The sequence below is a fragment of the Schistocerca gregaria genome, chromosome 5 (genome assembly GCF_023897955.1).
Source record: "Schistocerca gregaria isolate iqSchGreg1 chromosome 5, iqSchGreg1.2, whole genome shotgun sequence".
Lineage (NCBI taxonomy): Eukaryota > Metazoa > Arthropoda > Insecta > Orthoptera > Acrididae > Schistocerca > Schistocerca gregaria.
Genome location: NC_064924.1, coordinates 269,489,530 through 269,507,915, shown reverse-complemented (window position 1 = coordinate 269,507,915; position 18,386 = coordinate 269,489,530). Strand labels below are relative to the sequence as shown.

The window sequence follows — 18,386 nt, the reverse complement described above, 5'->3', positions numbered from 1 at the left end:
TGTTCATCATTACTGTTCTGAAACGCGTCTACTGAACAAGTACTCAGCACAGGCTTACTTATCATATTTGGGGAGAAGCTAGTTAGGAAGAAAACAAAGTCCACTAAACGCAGATTCTTAAGGCCACACCTTTCCTGAGAAGTATGACCACTTGTTCCGTAGCTGTGTTCACACTAGCAAAGATGTACAAGTGCTCATTTTTCTAAAGATGTCCACTTTAGAGCCGATGTGTGTTGGACGTGTTTTCCTTGTTTTTGTGCACACCATTTCCTCTCAAAGCAAGGAAAGCAAAGAACTTGCCGTAGAAGATGTCCACTGTCACAGATATCAGATTTACGCTTTACATTTCGACTATGTCTTAACTGAACGATGGTTTCTTAACTTAAAATCAGACATTTTCTCTTCTCCATCATCCCTGTAACATTATCATGAAATCATCCTGTATACTTTTGCGCGGTATTAGACCGAGGTCAATGTTCAGTGCGCGTCGTTATTGTCTTTCTCGTCTTCTTCTTCTTCTTCTTCTTCTTCTTCTTCTTCTTCACTTACGTAAACGGCTCGTAGTGACGAGGATGATGAAGAAACTGTAGAAGAAGACGAAGAAAAAGAAAAATGGAAGACGAGGAGGAACAGAACGACGCGACAACCTAAAAGATGTTACTAAGTGCCTCATTTTGAATGGCTCAAACGAAATGAAAATATGTTTACAATTATAACAGATATATAGATGGTTTATCTGTAAAACTCTCCATTTGGTTACCATTGACATTTGCTGGTTAAGAAATGTAATTATCACTGAGTCAAATGTCACTGAATAAACGATACCGTGTAATACGCAGTTTTGACCGATTCACGTGGAACGTAAGCACACATTGTGGACGAAATAATACAGACTATTATGATAAACAGATTAATGAAGGTCAACGTTTTCTGCCTCTTTTTTCTCCGGCCTTATGTTTACAAGAACCTGGACTTGGCCAGTTTCAGGAAGTGGCTGGCCGGTGCCTTCCCTGTCAGTCAGACTTTATGAGACTCATACGTCTCAATAAAAATTTAATTATACCACATTGTGAAAACAAAAGCTAATAGGTAGCCAAAATTAGTCACTTAATGGTAATGGAACATCTAGTGACGACCTTTGGTGATATGTCAGCTTTTTTGGAATCATTTTCAAAAATCATGAAAAATGGTATCACTCCTCATTCGTACTTACAATTATGTGAAAGCGTGCGAACGTTTTCGAAATCTCTGTGAATCGTGTAGCTGAGGAGGAACGTGGATACCAGATAGGTATTCATCTACTAGTGTTTGGGAGATCGCCTAAGATCCACATCCGTTCTGGCCACCATGAGGATTACACCTGGAGCAGGCGTCTCCCCGTATGCCGGAAGCGACTTGCTAATGCGTATCGCTATCTGGGAGGGACAAGTAGAAGAAGCTTCATTTGGCAAAAACCCAAACATTAGCTAGAAATATTGTCTATAAATTAATGCTTTCCGTGTAGGGCTGTGTCCAACAGATTACGACTAGTACACTTATTTCATCACAAGAATGTATCTGATGTAAACAAACACAAACGCGATGACTGATCAGCAGCCGTGGCACACGTATGCTGGTTTTGTTACGCTCTTGGAGATACGTGCTGTTTGTATATTAGATATCTTATTATTATCTTACGGTAAATGAAATATTAACATATTCTAATGTGTTAACAGCCATCAACATTTTTCTTGAACATATTTTAGCTGTGTAGTTTTTTTTTCATAAATCGTGTACTGTCGCAGTCCCGGTACTGTTTTTCTCTGATTGTCGCGTCATTAACACGTAATGTGAAAATCGCTGACACTGCTTCGTGCTCCGTAGTCAAACACGGTGAAAAAGTGGCTTGAAGCAGCTTGTTCTAATGTTTTCCACAAATTTACAGCAAAAACACCTGCCTTGAACATTTCCGAGGTGTTGCATTTGTAATTCCTTGGGTATTTTCCAATATGGGATCTATAATTGAATTGGTATCGCTGTAGAATGGTAACATAGTATAATCGATTGAGCATGGTCTCCAATCCCACTTCTTTCGTTCAATCTGGGATAACTACATCTCTTAAATTTAAAATTCATCAAATATATACTTATTAACAAGTATCTAATCATCATTTTAATGGAAATTTTATGTTTTGTGGCTAATTGCACATTACATGCAAAATGTCAATTTCCACTATTAATATACATTCATAATTATTGATATTTCAGAAAAGATTGTTTATAAGGTTCTTTTAAATTAAGAAAGCACAACAACGGAACTTTTTAGGAGAAAAATGACAAATGAAATGCGCTTTATAGGGACTATGTCCAGTGCTGTATGTGGGCTCACACGACCCAGAGTGATAAGCGTTATGGAAACATGGGCAACAGTGATTTTCACAGCACTGAGCTCACACACAGAAATGTTGCATTTTTTCTGTTGCCACCGTACCACTACTACATGAACCCAACAGAGCTGACCTGGAACCATGTTAAGGGATTTGTCACGAGAAACAGAAATATATTTAAACTGGCAGACGTACTGGAAATAAAGCACGAAGCTTTGTCACACTTCAGTATTGAACGCTGATGGGATACAGAAAGGCACGTAATGAAAGATGAGGAGAAAAAATATGGCGCTTCGATAGCTATGGATTCTGCTATTGATTGACTCGTCGATCAGTGTAGCAGATGACAGTTCCAGCAATGAAATGTATTTTTCGAATTCGGATATGGAAGGAATTCAGAGATTACCTGACGACTGTATGTCAGTAATACCTTCAGTGGCTTCAATATTTAACTATACGGTGAAATCCCAGCAACAAGCTTTTGCATAACACATATCTCGTGCGAAACAGTTACCCTATGTTTAATATGCTTTTCATGACGACACTGTGTTAGCTAAGAATGAGGGCATTTTATACTTCCCATATGGTCCCCCAAGGAGAGTGCTGTATTGTAAGAGTTTTATCGATTGTTACTTCATTATCTTCAAAAATTAAGTGACATTCGAAGCAACGTTGTTTTTCTTGTAGTCTCGTCTCGTTTTACGTAGTAACTGCTGCTGTTCCTACCGGTACAGGTTAGTTGGACCAGCTGGATAGCCAGTCCTCTCCAAGTTAAACCTGTTAAACTGCTGTTCCATATTATCCCTCAGTCGATAAGTGTATAAAGCTCGCTATAAGACGTATCCTTATTAATCTTCTTGACCGTACCGAGAGTGTTTTGCTTCCATTAAGTACGCGTGAAGCGAAATACAATGAGACTCATCCAAACGCGGTAGAAAACGTGATGCAGTGTTTACATCAGTTTTCTTCTTATATATAGTGGGATGCCACTGTTCTTGGATACCAGCTGGAAAATAACATTCTGCGGCTTTCGATAACGGACTGCTGCGGCGCAGACATACAGGATTGGTTGTAAAATAGCATGCCGTCCTTATCAGGTGTACATACTGTTCCACTCAGCTGATTCAGCGACCTCTGGAGCACCTAACAGAATTTTAGCCAAATCTTCCGTCTTTTCCTTTCTCCTTCTTATTTTTTTTTGACTATTTTGATGAGGCCCATAATGAATTCGATGCCTGTACCAACGTCTGAATCTCAGAGAAGCATTTGCGCCCTTTAACATTTGTTGTTTCTAGGACGTATTTCTGCCTCTGTCCTTACGTATAATCTTTAACCTAGAGCACCCTTTACTATAGTGAAATAATTCCCTGGTTTCTTGAAAGATGTTCTGTTACTCCTACTTGCCACGTGGAGTGGACGCTCGGTTTCAGGCGCGATGTCATGGATTGTGCGGTCCCTCCTGCTGGAGGTTCGAGTCCTCCCTCAGTGTGTAATCCTGGGGACAGATGACCTTGGCAGTTTGGTTCCTTAGGAATCAACACACATTTGAACATTTCCACTCCTACTTGTCAGTATTTTCAATTTGTACACTCCTACCCCATTCTGCGGAAAATCTCATCATCTCTTACCTTACCTGTACACGTAATTTTCAACAATCTTCTGTAGCACCACATCTCGATTCTCATCTGTTCCGGTTTTCCCCCAGTCCATGATGCCCTCCAAAGGCACATTCTCATAATTTTTTTCATTCAATGAAGGTCATGTTTGATTTACCCGGGAATGCCCTCTTCTATTCTGCCAGTATGCTTTTCATGTCCGACCTGCTTCGTCCGTCATCGGCTACCTGGCTTCCTGGGTTGCAGAACCCCTTAACTTTCTGATCGACAATTTTGATGTTAAACGTGTTGTCATTTTCAGTTCTGTTACATCTATTTACTTTCGTCTTTCGCCTATTTACCATCAGTCTTTATTCTGTACACATTCGGCTGTTCATTCCATTCAACAGACCCTGTAATCCTTCTTCTGTTTGACAGAGGCATCAGCGAATGTTATCATTCGTAACCTTTCACCTGGAGTTTTAATTCCTCTTTTGGTCCTTTTCTTTATTTCCGTCGTTGATTTTTTTATGAATAGATTGAATAATACTGGCGAAAGACTCCATCCCTGTATTACATCCTTATTTATTAGAGAACTTCGTTCTTGATCTTCCAGTCTTATTCTCCATTTTGGCTGGCCGGGGTGGCCGAGCGATAGTCTCGTACTTAACTGCTCTTGTATCTTTGGAATTATGTCGATTGTTATTTTTCCGCAGTTCTGATGTCGCTTGTGTCTTCATATTCAATGCTGAATATATAGTTAAAACCACCACGGAAGGCATCTGTTCCTTAATCAAAAGTATAGCTCTTTAATTACGTGATCGACAAGTTCCGATTGTGGCAGCCCGACGGTGGAATGCTTACATCATCTTGTGATCGTCGTCGGCGAAGCAATCTTAGATGACGTATAAAATTATTTTTCGAACTTCTCTCATTTAACATTTTTTGCTCTTCATTTGATGTGGTCCCTGTTTAATTCGTCAGCAGGGCCTAAATATCCGTATATTTTTTAAGAACTTGAATAATACCTCTTATTTATCTGTCTTTTGTCTTGATTTGGTTTTGTTCAGCTTTTATTTGTCGGCAGGGATTCTGTTCGCTATTGAGTCTGCTTTTGTGGTTTAGTTATTATACTGTTATACAATCATTGTGAGCTCTTCCCATACCTCGCTGTCATCCAAAGCACAAATTTGTCTACCATGTAGCTTTCAATGTTTCTCTGTGTGTCATAGCCTGTTTTATTCATTGGCGCTATTTTGCGTACAGTAAATGCAGATTCTGTCTTCTTAGATTCAGACACAGATCATCTACTACCAGCTAGATGCGAACATATGATCTTCGCAGTTATTGCCCCTCTGAATATCTTACTAACGAAAGTAATGTTGTAAAACTGATAAGATATCTTTAGAGAACCACCCGAAAGAAGCCGAGGTCTGGAAAATGTTGCTCAGGGGTAAGGTAGCCTATGGAAAAATTGGACGAAAGCTACAAGGCTTTTAGTTGCGTAAATGTTAATTAATGGGTCGTCGCATCAAAACGGAGTAGCATTTTCTATCTCACCAATCTAACTAATATACAGGGTGTCACTCCTAATAGCCACCAACCGCGTTTCCTAGCTGCAGTAGGCCCAAACTAATACTGCTCATCAGATCGTTCACGCAACGCCCAGATTAGACGGAAAGCGTTTCCTTGTACAAACGAAATTATTCATATTCTTGAAACATAATTTTGCACGCCCGTTCTAAAGAGCGTCCCCTTGCTAGTCAATTTTTGTAACACTTACTGTTCTGTTGTGTGAGAAACTGGAGCAGTCCTCCTAGATTCCCTTTCCTAAAGTAACATTAGATAACGGAGTTTGGCTTTTATGTTATTATTTTACTACCACTAATTTCCGATATTGTTTTATACACTTCTTAGGTACTATATTTCGTTTTACTGACAGCCTTTAAGCACAAGAAACTTTTCTTTGCCCTTTTGTGAAGGGTCGATCGACATGATTTTGCTGAGGTAGTCTTTTGAGTCTTCAAAATTACTGTTATGACAGTCGGAGGGGTTTCTTTACCCAGCTATCGACAGTCCTATGATTTATTTTGTGCATATTGTACGGCATTCGCTGTTTCTTTGGAAATTCTACTATGGATCATGTTCTTGTTATCAAGTGGTAGTTACTAATTTGTTCCACAGTCTTGCATTTCATCAGATGCGATCGGTTTCAGCCTGCTCAAATATGTTACCTCACAGAAAACGCATCAGTCTGCAGTAATAAAATTCTTATCAACACAATGAAAATCCATCGCACAGAGATTCATACTTGGCGAATGGCTTAAAGGACACTAATTTTAGCTTCACTGTGCAAGAGCAGGGTTCAGATGTGGGCGGTAGACAATACGTTCGTTGTCATGTGAATAATATTGTGGTGAGTTACTTCTATGAGTATTAAAACAATAACGGTGCTTAAGACTTAAGTCTTGGGTAAAAAGCTTAACTGCCTTCAGTGAAATGTTATCGTAGCGGCTCTCCAAGAAAACCTTCCTTTGACTCCTCGAGTTACCTTTCCCTTTCGAGGTAATACTGACAGTGCTGTCTCCTTGGCACGGGGGAACGCTGTTTCTGAATCCTCTGAGAAGCCCGATTGTACTTATTGAAGCTAATCTAACCGTTCTGTGTGCTTTCCGGTTTACACTACTAGATGAAAAGTACCCGGACGCCAGTTAGCACTCACGCAGGTCCAACAGTTTAATTTTAGTTACGACGTAAAGTCAAACGGCAGAAAGCCAGTCGGCAACGATAGAACAGAGAGGGTCGTGATGAAGACGTCAGCATGCTGACCGACCCCTCTCTAGGACGACAATGCAACAGCAGCGGCCTCTAGGCGAAAACATAAGTGCCGCTCCACACTGGTCGTGACCACTTCTACAGCAGCATCAAAATTAGTCACTTTAAGACCAGCGAGTTAGGAATTGTTTATACTGAAGAGATTTTGTATTTGCATGTCGCAATTTGCTTGCAACACCTTTGTGTTATTATCAAAGTTAAGTACTGCCTTTGATTCAATTCGTAAAAAACTCTTTAATACTATTTTCTTGAATTGTTGTCTGTCGATCCGAGAAGCAGGTTTCCTAGACACCCTGTATTTGAGAACTAGGCAGTATACACCAATTATCTTCTTGCTTCCCGATTTCTAATCTTGCATAACATTTTTCCCTGGGGTTTTTTATCTTTGTAGTAACGGGGCTGATTAATGGGTTAATATCTTAGACAGACGCTCCCCTAAAAGAATTTCAGGAGAGCGTCCGCCTAAGTTACTTATGTTTATTGTGTTTCCTTTTACATCGTATTTATCACATTAACTACTGTTCTTTTCGCCATTGTTCCTCACCCCCTGCACTATTCGCTCCAATGCTCTTCCCGTTCTTATTTGTTCATTACATTCCATTTTCAGGGGGCTGAATTTTGTGACTAAGAACGTTCGGATTGTCTCGTTGTGGTAATCTATATTACACTACTGTAAGTACTTATCATTTAGGTTTTACTTTTAACGGCTGTCCTTAATTAAATTTTTAAATGTATCAATTATAAGGATGCTTTCCTTTCTACTTAGAACCATCTGAAGATGCTACTTCAACGAAGACGAACCGGTCGTAAATAAATTATCAATTAACAGCAGTTTACGGTTTTATTCAAGTTCATTTACCCAGACTCATTTAAAACACGACAACCTGCGGAGTTTAGACACTTCACTATATTCGCTCTTCCAAAAGGATCGAATAGATTCAGCTTGGCAAGAAGCATATCTTGAATAAAATTCATTTGAAACTAAAACCACTTTCAAAACCTACGTTTCTTCACGACGACCAAACCTCGAAAGGTTAATACTGCTTGTACGCAGCCTAAGGCCTAAAAGGAACGTCTTGATGTATTCGCACTTTCACAGTTTGATCAAACGTATCTGGACACTATGTCATTCAGAATAGACAAATAGATGTCATGAGACGCGGTCCCGCCAGTACAAAAGGAGGCGGACAGTTGTATCAGTAGTAGGGTGGTAATGTTACAGTGGAACGGCCAGCTGAACTCACTGACTTCGAACATGGACTAGTCAGTGCATATCACCCGAGTAACAAATCTAAGAGGAATATTTCAATCCTTATGAATGTGTCCGACTATTGGTGCTGTGACTGTGAAGTCATCCCACCTAGGTCAATACCAGGGAGACTAATGCACTGACGGATTCAGACCGTCGAGCATTACGTAGTCCAGTCGTAGAATATCGCATGAGCTCAGTGGAAGGAATCACTAGTGAGTTTCAAAGTACTAGAAGGAGTCTAGCTAACAAATTGTGCGTAGTAAATTAAAGAGAATGGGGTACACTGGGCTAGCAACTCCACTTCAGCCACACATTTCCCTATGCAATGCTGAATGATGCTTGAGATGCTGAAAAGAGGGACGCATCTGGACATTGGATGACTGTAAACAAGTTTTTTGGAGTAATCAAGCAGACCATAAACTGTGGCTAACAGGCGAGATGCTGTGGGTTAGGTGAATTCGTTGACAAGTGCCAATAGTGTGCATCAATCGTACCGACACATGGGAAACATTTATCCAATCTTACAAAAGTTTATTGATTAAGGAAAGAAAGGTCTGTTTCGACGAGAGTAAAAAAAAAAAAAACAACAATTACAGTGTCCCACAGGTATGAAGACTTGACAGTATGTTGGTTCCAGAGTCTGCCAAAGTAGCACAGTTAGGATCTTTATAGACAAACACACTTGTATGAAAATGTCTGATGAAGCTGTCGTTAATAGCACCAGCATGAGAACAGAAAAGTCTATCCTGGATGCAGTCTGACTGCACCAGGCGAAACAACGACGGATTCTCAATATGGTGGCGTCGGTCCCTATGATAGACTTCGAGAGTGTCCTGAGAAGATGGGACAGTTAGCACCATCCCAGAAGACAGTAGAGGGTCTAGTAGCCGAAAGAACTGATCCGTACAGATCTGGCGCCGACCTTTATAATTTCCGCGGCGGAATACTCACGGCACTGCTGCTGAGAATATTTCAGGGTTGTATGGCCGTGGTCCATGGAACTCTTCAATCCCTAAAGTTCCGTCCAAGGCTACGTTGGGCATCTTCGGAGGTGCTCCTGGTTGTGCTGTGCCGGCAAGACTCAGGGATTGAAGAGTTCCATGGACCACGGCCATACAACCCGGAAAAATTCTCAGCAGCTGAAACATCCGGTCGAGAAAGCCTTCATTCTGTGACTTACTGCACTGCTTACTGGTAACGCGTGTGGCGGACGCAAATACTTCCTTGGAAGTGGCGACCTCTGTTAACGCTAGTGCCGTTACTGCGGCAGGACGAGTTCGTGGTTCTTAAGGCTTGCAGGGGCCGTGGGGGCTGCACGTGTACCATGAGCTGCCCAGATGGTTGCCGACTGCTATTGCGAAGATCTCCAGTGTGGCAAACAGTAGCAGGAATAGCTGAGATTGTGATGTACGAAGTAGGTGGTGGTTCGGTAGGAGGACTTATCCGCTTGGTCACGCAGAAGTTCCATTATTGCGCTCAAGAAGACGTTAAATGTAGAAGGATATGAACACGTTTTAGAGCATTGTGTGCTGTGTGGTATAGAGGAAACGGAGACGATGATTATATCAGGTTGACACTCCACTGTATCACAAAGCATCATCTGTGAGACAACGTTTTGTGAAGAATAACATTCCAGAAACAGACTGGCCTGCCGAAAGTAACATCCTGAAGCCAGTGGGAGACCTTTGGGATGAGTTAGATCGTCGAATGCGCTCCGGTCTCCAGCGTCTAACGCTGGTTTCGACTCTTGAAAAAGAATGCTATTCCCATTCTTCCACAGACATTCGGACACCTCGTTGAAACAGTTTCCACAGAGTTCGAGTCGTTATAAAAGCGACACGTCGACTCACTTCACCCTTAATAATTTTTTTAAAAATATGTACAGGTTACAAGAATGCTTTCGTTTCTATGTAGAACCACCTGAAGATGCTGCTTCAAAGTACCAAAACTGGTTATGGACAAATGATCAGTTAACATCTATCTGCTGTTTTATACAAGTTTAATTTACTATGAATGTGAAAGGCTTTAGTTTCCCGTATCATACAGCTGTATATGTTAAAAAGGTGTAGTAATGGAAATGTCGTGTGGCTAGGGCCTCCCGTCGGATAGACCGTTCACCTGGTGCGAGCCTTTCTATTTGACGCCACCTCGGCGACTTGCGTGTAGACGGGGTTGAAATGACGATGATAAGGACAACACAACGCCCAATCCCTGAGCGGAGAAAATCTCCGACCCAGCAGGGAATCGAACCCAGGCCGTTAGGTATGACAGTCCTTCGCACTGACCACTCAGCTACCAGGGGCGGACAAAAGGTGTAGTGTTATTCAGCAACTGGGGTAAATTATCTGGCGTCGTGTGCGCCAGAGGTAATGAAGTGAGGTTGCCTTCTGTGCAGGTATCGTGGGTGCGGCACCGGGACCTGCACATCCTGACGGTGGGCTCGTACACGTACACGAGCGACCAGCGCTTCCAGGCGTCGCACCACCGCGACCTGGACGAGTGGACGCTGCACATCAAGTGGGCGCAGCGCCGCGACGCCGGCGTCTACGAGTGCCAGGTCAGCACGCAGCCCGTGCGCAGCCTCGCCGTCACGCTCAACATTGTCGGTGAGTACACGCGGCCGCAGCCGAAGTTACCCTGCACCCGCTCCTTCTATCAGCACTGCTCGGCATGGGGGTCAACTTCTGGAAGGGTAACAGTCAAAGAAAACTACATGTTGTTCTAGTCTTCAGTCCAGAGACTGGTTTGTTGCAGCTCTCCATGCTACTCTATCCTGTGCAAGCTTCTTCATCTCCCAGTACCTACTGCAACCTACATTCTTCTGAATCTGCTTAGTGTATTCATCTCTTGGTCTGCCTCTACGATTTTTACCCTCATATACTAAATTTGTGATCCCTTGATGCCTCTGAAGATGTCTACCAACCGGTCCCTTCTTCTTGTTAAGTTGAGCCACAAAATCCTCTTCTCCCCAGTTCTATTCAATACCTCCTCATTAGTTATGTGATCCACCCATCTAATCTTCAGCGTTCTTCTGTAGCACCACATTTCGGAAGCTTCAATTCTCTTCTTGTCCAAATTATTTTTCGTCCACGTATCACTTCCGTACATGGCTACACTCCGTTTTCAGAAACGACTTCTTGGAACATAAATCTATACTCGATGTTAACAAATTTCTCTTCTTCAGAAAAGCTTTCCTTGCATTGTCAGTCTACATTTTATATCCTCTCTACTTCGACCATCATCAGTTATTTTGCTCCCAAAATAGCAAAACTCCTTTACTCCTTTAAGTGTCTCATTTCCTAATCTAATTCCCGCAGCATTACCCGATTTAATTCGGTTACATTCCATTATCCTCGTTTTCCTTCTCTTGATGTTCAACTTATATCCTCCTTTCAAGACACTGTCCATTCCGTTCTGCTGCTCTTCCAGTTCCCTTGCTGTCTCTGACAGAATTACAATGTCATAGGCGAACCTGAAAGTTTTTATTTCTTATTCATGGATTTTAATTCCTAATACGAATTTTTCTTTTGTTTCCTTTACTGCTTGCATAATACACAGATTAAATAACACGGGGATAGGCGACATAATATTAGGAAAAGTACGTTGTATGGCGTAAATTTGTTATATCTTCCCTAGTAGCAGTGGACATTTAGTTTCCTCTTGAAGTTGCCGTAATTAAAGATCCTTGGTATGCGTAGCCAATAATCTAAATACCAATATGCGATCTGTCTGTCTTCAGGAGTGATTCATCAAAGACACATATACGTAAAACAGCAGAAATTCTCCTGGCATCTGGAGTCATCTACTGTTGATTGTAATAACCTAGTAATGTAACGTTGTTACACATATAAAGAGAAGATGAAACACCTGTTACCCTGGAACTATGGACGAAAAAGTGACTTACTAATGCTAATAAATGTTTAATTTTTGAATATATTTTTTTCGGACTGTAGGTGGTATCAGTTGAACTATTGCTCGAGTTGAAACAGAAGAAAATTTCCGTAATTACATTTTGCATAAGGCTTTAGTGCATGCCTCTTGAGTTTTCATGAAATGGATAAAAAGAACGAGTTAGGGAATAAAGACGTGAATTTTTTTTGTACACTCAGTGTTTTTATCTGATTCCAAATGCGGAAGGATTTTACAGAGAACAGTCAAATTAATGTTACATTATCTACGTAATGCCCTCAGTACCGTCATACAAAGATCAGTTCTTCAACGTACATTTGAAAATCATGTAAACACACGTAGCCTGTTTGGTGAATGAAATATGGGCTTGCTGTACCCAGTTGCGAATCAGACAAGACACCTAACCACGAGGAATCCGCCCCACACTGACCGTAATAGCAGGTGTTACTCTGCGGCTCATCTAACATGGGTTAAGCAAGCATAGTGGTTCAGTACAGCTCGCCGATTCGTAAAATATGCATACATATTAACTTGTATTTTGGAGTCGGCGTATAGAGAATAATTCTCAGTACCATGTCCTCGATACAAACCATAAGCGACGTTTAGTTATCGCTCTCCATCTTTCTCAATGTAGTACAATACAGCCTCAATTGGTAGCTCACTTCACCGTACTCTAGCAAAACACGACTCAAGTTCAGAGCATTTAATACAGAACAGACTGAAGTACAGCACCTAGTATTCCTTCAGAACAGGCAAGCCACGTTTGGCGACGACGGTCCAGCTAGATACTGGCTAAGCCACCTTCGCCTTAAAGACCATAAGCGTACAATGATGAGCCAAACATTATGACCACCTCCTTAATAGCAAGGCTGTATGTCTTTGGAATAAAATATAGCACTGATTCTGCGTATCAGGAATCAGAATGTTTGTTGGTAGGTTTGTAAGAGCATGTGGCTTCACATGTCTACCCGCAGTTCATGTAATTCGCGTAAGTAATGGACTGCTGATTTGCGTACTCGGTGAAGGCTCCGATAGCGACTGAGGTGGGTTGCATAGGATTTACACCAGGCGAATTTTGTTGCCGAACATCAATGTGAGTTCACTATAACCGCACCACTGTAGCACGGTTCTGCCTCCGAGACATAGACAATTATACTAATCAAAGATGACGTTGCCGTAGGGGAGCACATCAGGCATGAAGAAATGCAGGTGGTTCGCAGCTATCAGCGTATCTTTGATTACTACCACAGGCCTCACGCAAGCGCAGGAGAATCTCTCACATAGCTTAACACAGCTCCCACGAGCCTACGTCCGTAGCGCGTTGCATGTTTCGAGCCACCGTTCACCTCGATGACTGTAGCAAAACTCTGACTCACCCAAAGAGCCGATGCGCACCCATTGTCGGCGGTTGGGTCCCGATGGTCTGGAGATCACTGCAGTGGTAACGGACGACATGTGAACACGTAGTGGGGTGGTCTGCTGTGGAGCACCATGTTTAACAATGTGTGATGAACTTGGTGCTCCGAAACACGTCCTACTGCACGAGCACTGTGCTTTATCGGCAGAGGTGCCACAGATCATCATCTGCTCTACTTTACAGAGCAGACAAGTCTCCGAACCCCACGTTCCGCGAAGAGTCGTGGACGACCAACAGTTTAGCGCGTAGTGTCCTATCTCTTGCCGCACAAGCTCACGACAGTAGCTCTTGAACATTCGATAGCTTCGCCATTTTCGAGATGCTCATTCACAGCCTCTGCGTAATAACTATCTGCCCTGTGTCAAAGTCGCTTATTTCTACGGATTTCACATTTCCAGTGCACACCTTCAATTGGGTGATCACCGTCCGTGTCTGATCCGATTATTTAGTTTTGTTACCGCGTCATGTGCACCCAACGCCAGAAGGCGGCATCCAACGCCGCGGTGGGTGATGGTAATAATGTCATTTATCGGTGTATACACTCGTGTAGAGAAATCATCTGTGAATACGCAGAAGTCTATCAATGAATCAGTTACAATGGCAAAGAAAATTCCTAGCGAGGAAGCTGTGTAGAAACAGAATTTAACGAAGATGGTCGACTTTAATGTCTACATTCTTTAACTTTAGTAGGTGAATTAAGATAGTCATATAAAATAGTGTCTTGATCTTCTTTTAGATTTTTGGTATTAATTTCTGATACGTGGTACTCACCTGAATTAAGGAACGTGGAAGGAAGGAACCACCAATATAAATTTCTTTTCACACAACCTGTTTATTTAACAATAAATAACTATAATTTGTTTTTCACAAAATGAATAAATTTGTAAAATGAATAAGCTTTTTGAAGAGAAATCAAAACAGAAAACAATGTTACAATGATTACAAGACGGCTGGACGTGCCACCCGTCCGTTATCGGGTGAAAGAGCGAAGTTTACTACCGCGCTGGACACAGTTTCTCTCATTACATTACCCTTCTGAAACAAATGAAAACTATATAAGTACCACTGATGACAAGAGTGATTCAGTTACTCAAACCACATGACGTAACTTTTAATTTGAAATCTATTTGTCGAGACGTTCGGGGTTCAGATGCGCACCTTGCTTAAAGGTTATACAGGTTAGGAAACAATGTGACAATGATAAGGCTTACTTCAAAGCAAGCAACTTCTTGATTTTAATCGTCAACTAAGGTTTGACTGAATCCCAACCCATCCCTTTTGACAATCTTATTTTGACTAAAGCCGTGATGACAGATGGCTGTTAACATATTTCAAGTTAAACTCATTGTCAGTTATTAAGATCGCTCTGAAAGAACGTCTAAAAACATACTTCTCAACACTTATTACATGATACCTCACTCGGCGGAACCACAAGATCCAGTTAAAAATACACCAATAATATCCAGATTCTTCAAAGACAGCAACGCACAGCTTAGTACAACACGTTATAACTAATGCAATTACAATCAAAAATTGAACCGGTTAACATCTAACCTCAAGATCCCTGTTTTCTTTAACGACAACCTGTGCCTTAGTACATTTCTGCCGCTGTGTTTACGACTAGGAGCTGATTCAGTAGAACGTTAATGATTTGGTATAAACCAGAAAGGATAGGCAATATAATAGCGGAACAAATTTTCAAACGACAACTAGTGTCTTAGTACAATACCATGGCCTATATTTACGACCAAAGAGCCGACGGATTAAAAGTCTGAGGGTCGGGTACAAACCAGAATATAATTAGGAAAGCAGGTATATAATGACACAAATCACCACAAGGACTACAGATTGTTACTCCCGTTTAACAGCTAGCAGTTCTATAGATACACGGTGCTTCGCGGCTGTTACTGAGTGTTGCACATGAAAGCCAGGTAGAAGAGGACAGCCAGGCCACCAGCAATCGTCTGACACGAATGCTGCCAACCAACCGACGAGATGTCGGCTTGCTGTCTGTATTCGACGATGACCACGGTGAAGTCCTCCGGTATCTTTGCTCTGCGCAGGCCCCCTTTGCGCAACACGTGGATTCGGCCGCTCGGACCTCGTGACCAACTTTAGTCGCGACGCTACCGCCAATCCCCAAACTTCGTGACTTCGTGCCTCCCTCTCCAGGGTCAGCGAACCCAAAGTTCTTCTAAGGACACAACCCACGGATGCCAACTCTTGCTCTTAAATATTGGCAATGGGACAGCAAGAGGGATAGTCTATATTACCTTTGAGCTAGTGATGCCAGACAGAATAGTCTACTAACTCAATAGCACCATGGCTCAATGTCCATAGCTGTGTATATATACGCTCAACATACCTTTCAACAAAATTAAATTGTAGGTTACGTGGGGGTACCCAGGATGTGAAATTTAGAATACCGAGCTATCGCCTCTGGCAACAACAATGACTGTAATCGAGTTGCTCATCGAGATGAAATGAACTTGCGTGACATTTGTGGTACGTCAATCCATCCTGCTTAAGTTCTATGTCTTTAAGTTCCTCACAATAAAGTGTGCAAATGGGAAACGTTACAAGTTGCGTTTATTACCAAATTGCATTATCAGTGATGTCGTGTTCTCGGTACTCTCTTGCGTGTCCCTAGACTCGAACCAGGAGCCAACCCATCGAGAAAAGCTTTCAAACACGCCTCGGTTGAAGGCACATGATCTTTCTGCCAGGGTTTACTTCCATGCAGAGTTCCAAATGTAAGTGGTTTTAAATGTAGCACCCGTTTATTAGTGGTACTTACAACAAAAATCTTCTTCACGTTAAATAGTTGAAAACAGACATTTTTGAGACCGTGGCAGTGTTCAAATTAATATTTAGTTTTTGCAAAGACGAAAACTGTCAGTAGCCGCAATTAACAATTCTATTTACTTGCCCAAATAGCGCCGTTAACGTTTGCGAACCGACAGCTTCATCTTCGGAAGGCTATTCTCGTTTGTTTTAGACTCATTTCGTTTACCCTTGTTGTTTAAACAAAAAAAAGAAACAACTAATATTATATTAAGTGAACAGGTGTCTGAAGATGAACATCTCGGTTGGAAACTAGTATCGGCACTATTTGTATAATTAAAAACCTAGTTCGTCTCATTACCTTTTGTGGTGATGAGCTGAAGAGTATAATTCTATACCATCAGAATAGCTCCTCAATTTTTTCGGACGCAAATCATTGATGTAAAACAGGTCTTCACATACTTCTGACTAGGGTCGTATTTTGCAGTTAGAACGTTTTTCGTTTTCAATCTTCTAATGTTCGAGGAAGGTGAGAGGTTTGAGGACGTGAAGGCCAGAAAAACAGTCGAAGGGGTGAGGTGAGGACATCACGGCGGAGTGAGATCTTGCGTTATATTCATGAAAAGATAACAACATAGAGATCTCGAAGATTGGACACATCCACAAGCATTAGCTCTTCATAAATGTAACGGCTGACGACGAAATTACCAACAAAGACATCATAGGTGACAGTGTTTTGAAAGTTGCTGTACTCATTCTATCACAATAGATGATAGTAGCGTATGACTATGACGCACCAAATTCGGCAACGTTCGTTGTCCTCGGAGCCTCCACACAAAAATACGTCCATCGTGATGCCGCAGAGACAGTTGAAAAGGCGACCTTGTGCTGCTCCAGAGACCATTGTTAACGTTGGGCAAACCACAGTCCCAGGACCACTCTCTGTTGGTGTTCGAGAAATTCCTGACGTGCACCTTCCACACTCTGTGGATGAAACACCTAATTGTGGCGTCGCTGCTCTTGAATCCTTGCATCATTTGAAAAAGAGGCAACTCGTGTCCCATTGGACCACTCCAGTCGCCTCTAGGTAGTTACTGTTCAGTTCCTAGTCCTTTGGCTATTGAAGACGTACACAATGAGAATTGGCCTTTTTTGCGGTATCCGACTCCAAATAAGGGAATATTGCATGCAGTTCCCTACGTAATGTTCATTCACAGGCTCTTGACATGGACCTGCGTTCACTGACGGTAGCAAATACTATTGGTCTGGAACCGTCACTGACAGGGCGATATACAGTTCTGTGTCCTTTCGGTTCGGATGTTCTCACGACTACTTTTCTTAGGCCATGTTGCGTGATTGCGAGTGGCGTACCATTATTCGCAGATACGTCGAACATTTCGTGGAGATGCACCAACTAATCGAGCAACCTCATTTACGGTGTGGTCTTATTCAAGTCCAAACACGAAGACAAGCTTCAGTCCTTCAGCTGGGAAACGCCTTCATGGTGACCCATTTTAATACACTGATTCCTTACAAGAGGCTGACACATACACGCAATATACACCACTTCATGCCGCCGGGTGTGACCGTGCGGTTCAGGTGCTTCAGTCTGGAACCTCGCGACTCCTACGGTCACAGGTTCGAATCCTGCCTCTGGAATGGATGTGTGTGACGTCCTTAGGTTAGTTACGTTTCAGTAGTTCTATGTTCCAGGGGACTGATGGCCTCAGAAGTTAAGTCCCATAGTGCTCAGAGCCATTTGGAAAAAAAAAGAAAAAAAAATCACTTCATGCCTTGCGTCAGCTGTATAGAGTCACATGATCGCCTAGAAGCTGTTCCTTATCATCTAAAGCGCTTTTTTTTAAGTGGATTACTAATGTTTAGTCCGATGAAATACTGTGAGAGGGACTGGTGGGAGAGAATAATGAGAAACGTAAGATGTAGTAATTAGATGTTAATGATATTCGGAGTAAATTATACACTGTGAGTACAAACTGAAAGGTTTTGGTGATGAATGATATGACTTTGAAAATAATTAGAAAACGAATCTGCTAGACGGGGTACTATTAGCCGTGGAAGTAAAAATTTTATATTAAAACGAAATAACGTACACCAGCTAGTTAAAATATTTGCTAAATTGTGTACATGGTTAAAGACCTATGTTCACACATCAGGTAATAAGCTGAAATTTCCTTACAATGGCAGTGGACTGTTCTTAGTAACTTGCT

At 41.9% G+C, this 18,386-nt stretch overlaps 1 protein-coding gene across 1 annotated transcript in view; it reads left to right on the top strand.

The window, feature by feature from the left end:
- The window catches only part of LOC126272263 (zwei Ig domain protein zig-8-like), a 968,421-nt gene that overhangs the window by 684,569 nt on the left and 265,466 nt on the right, over nucleotides 1-18,386 (top strand). Inside the window, exon 3 of the mRNA XM_049974998.1 lies at nucleotides 10,444-10,654. Coding sequence (XP_049830955.1) covers nucleotides 10,444-10,654 — 211 coding nt within the window. The remainder of the gene's footprint in view (nucleotides 1-10,443; nucleotides 10,655-18,386) is intronic.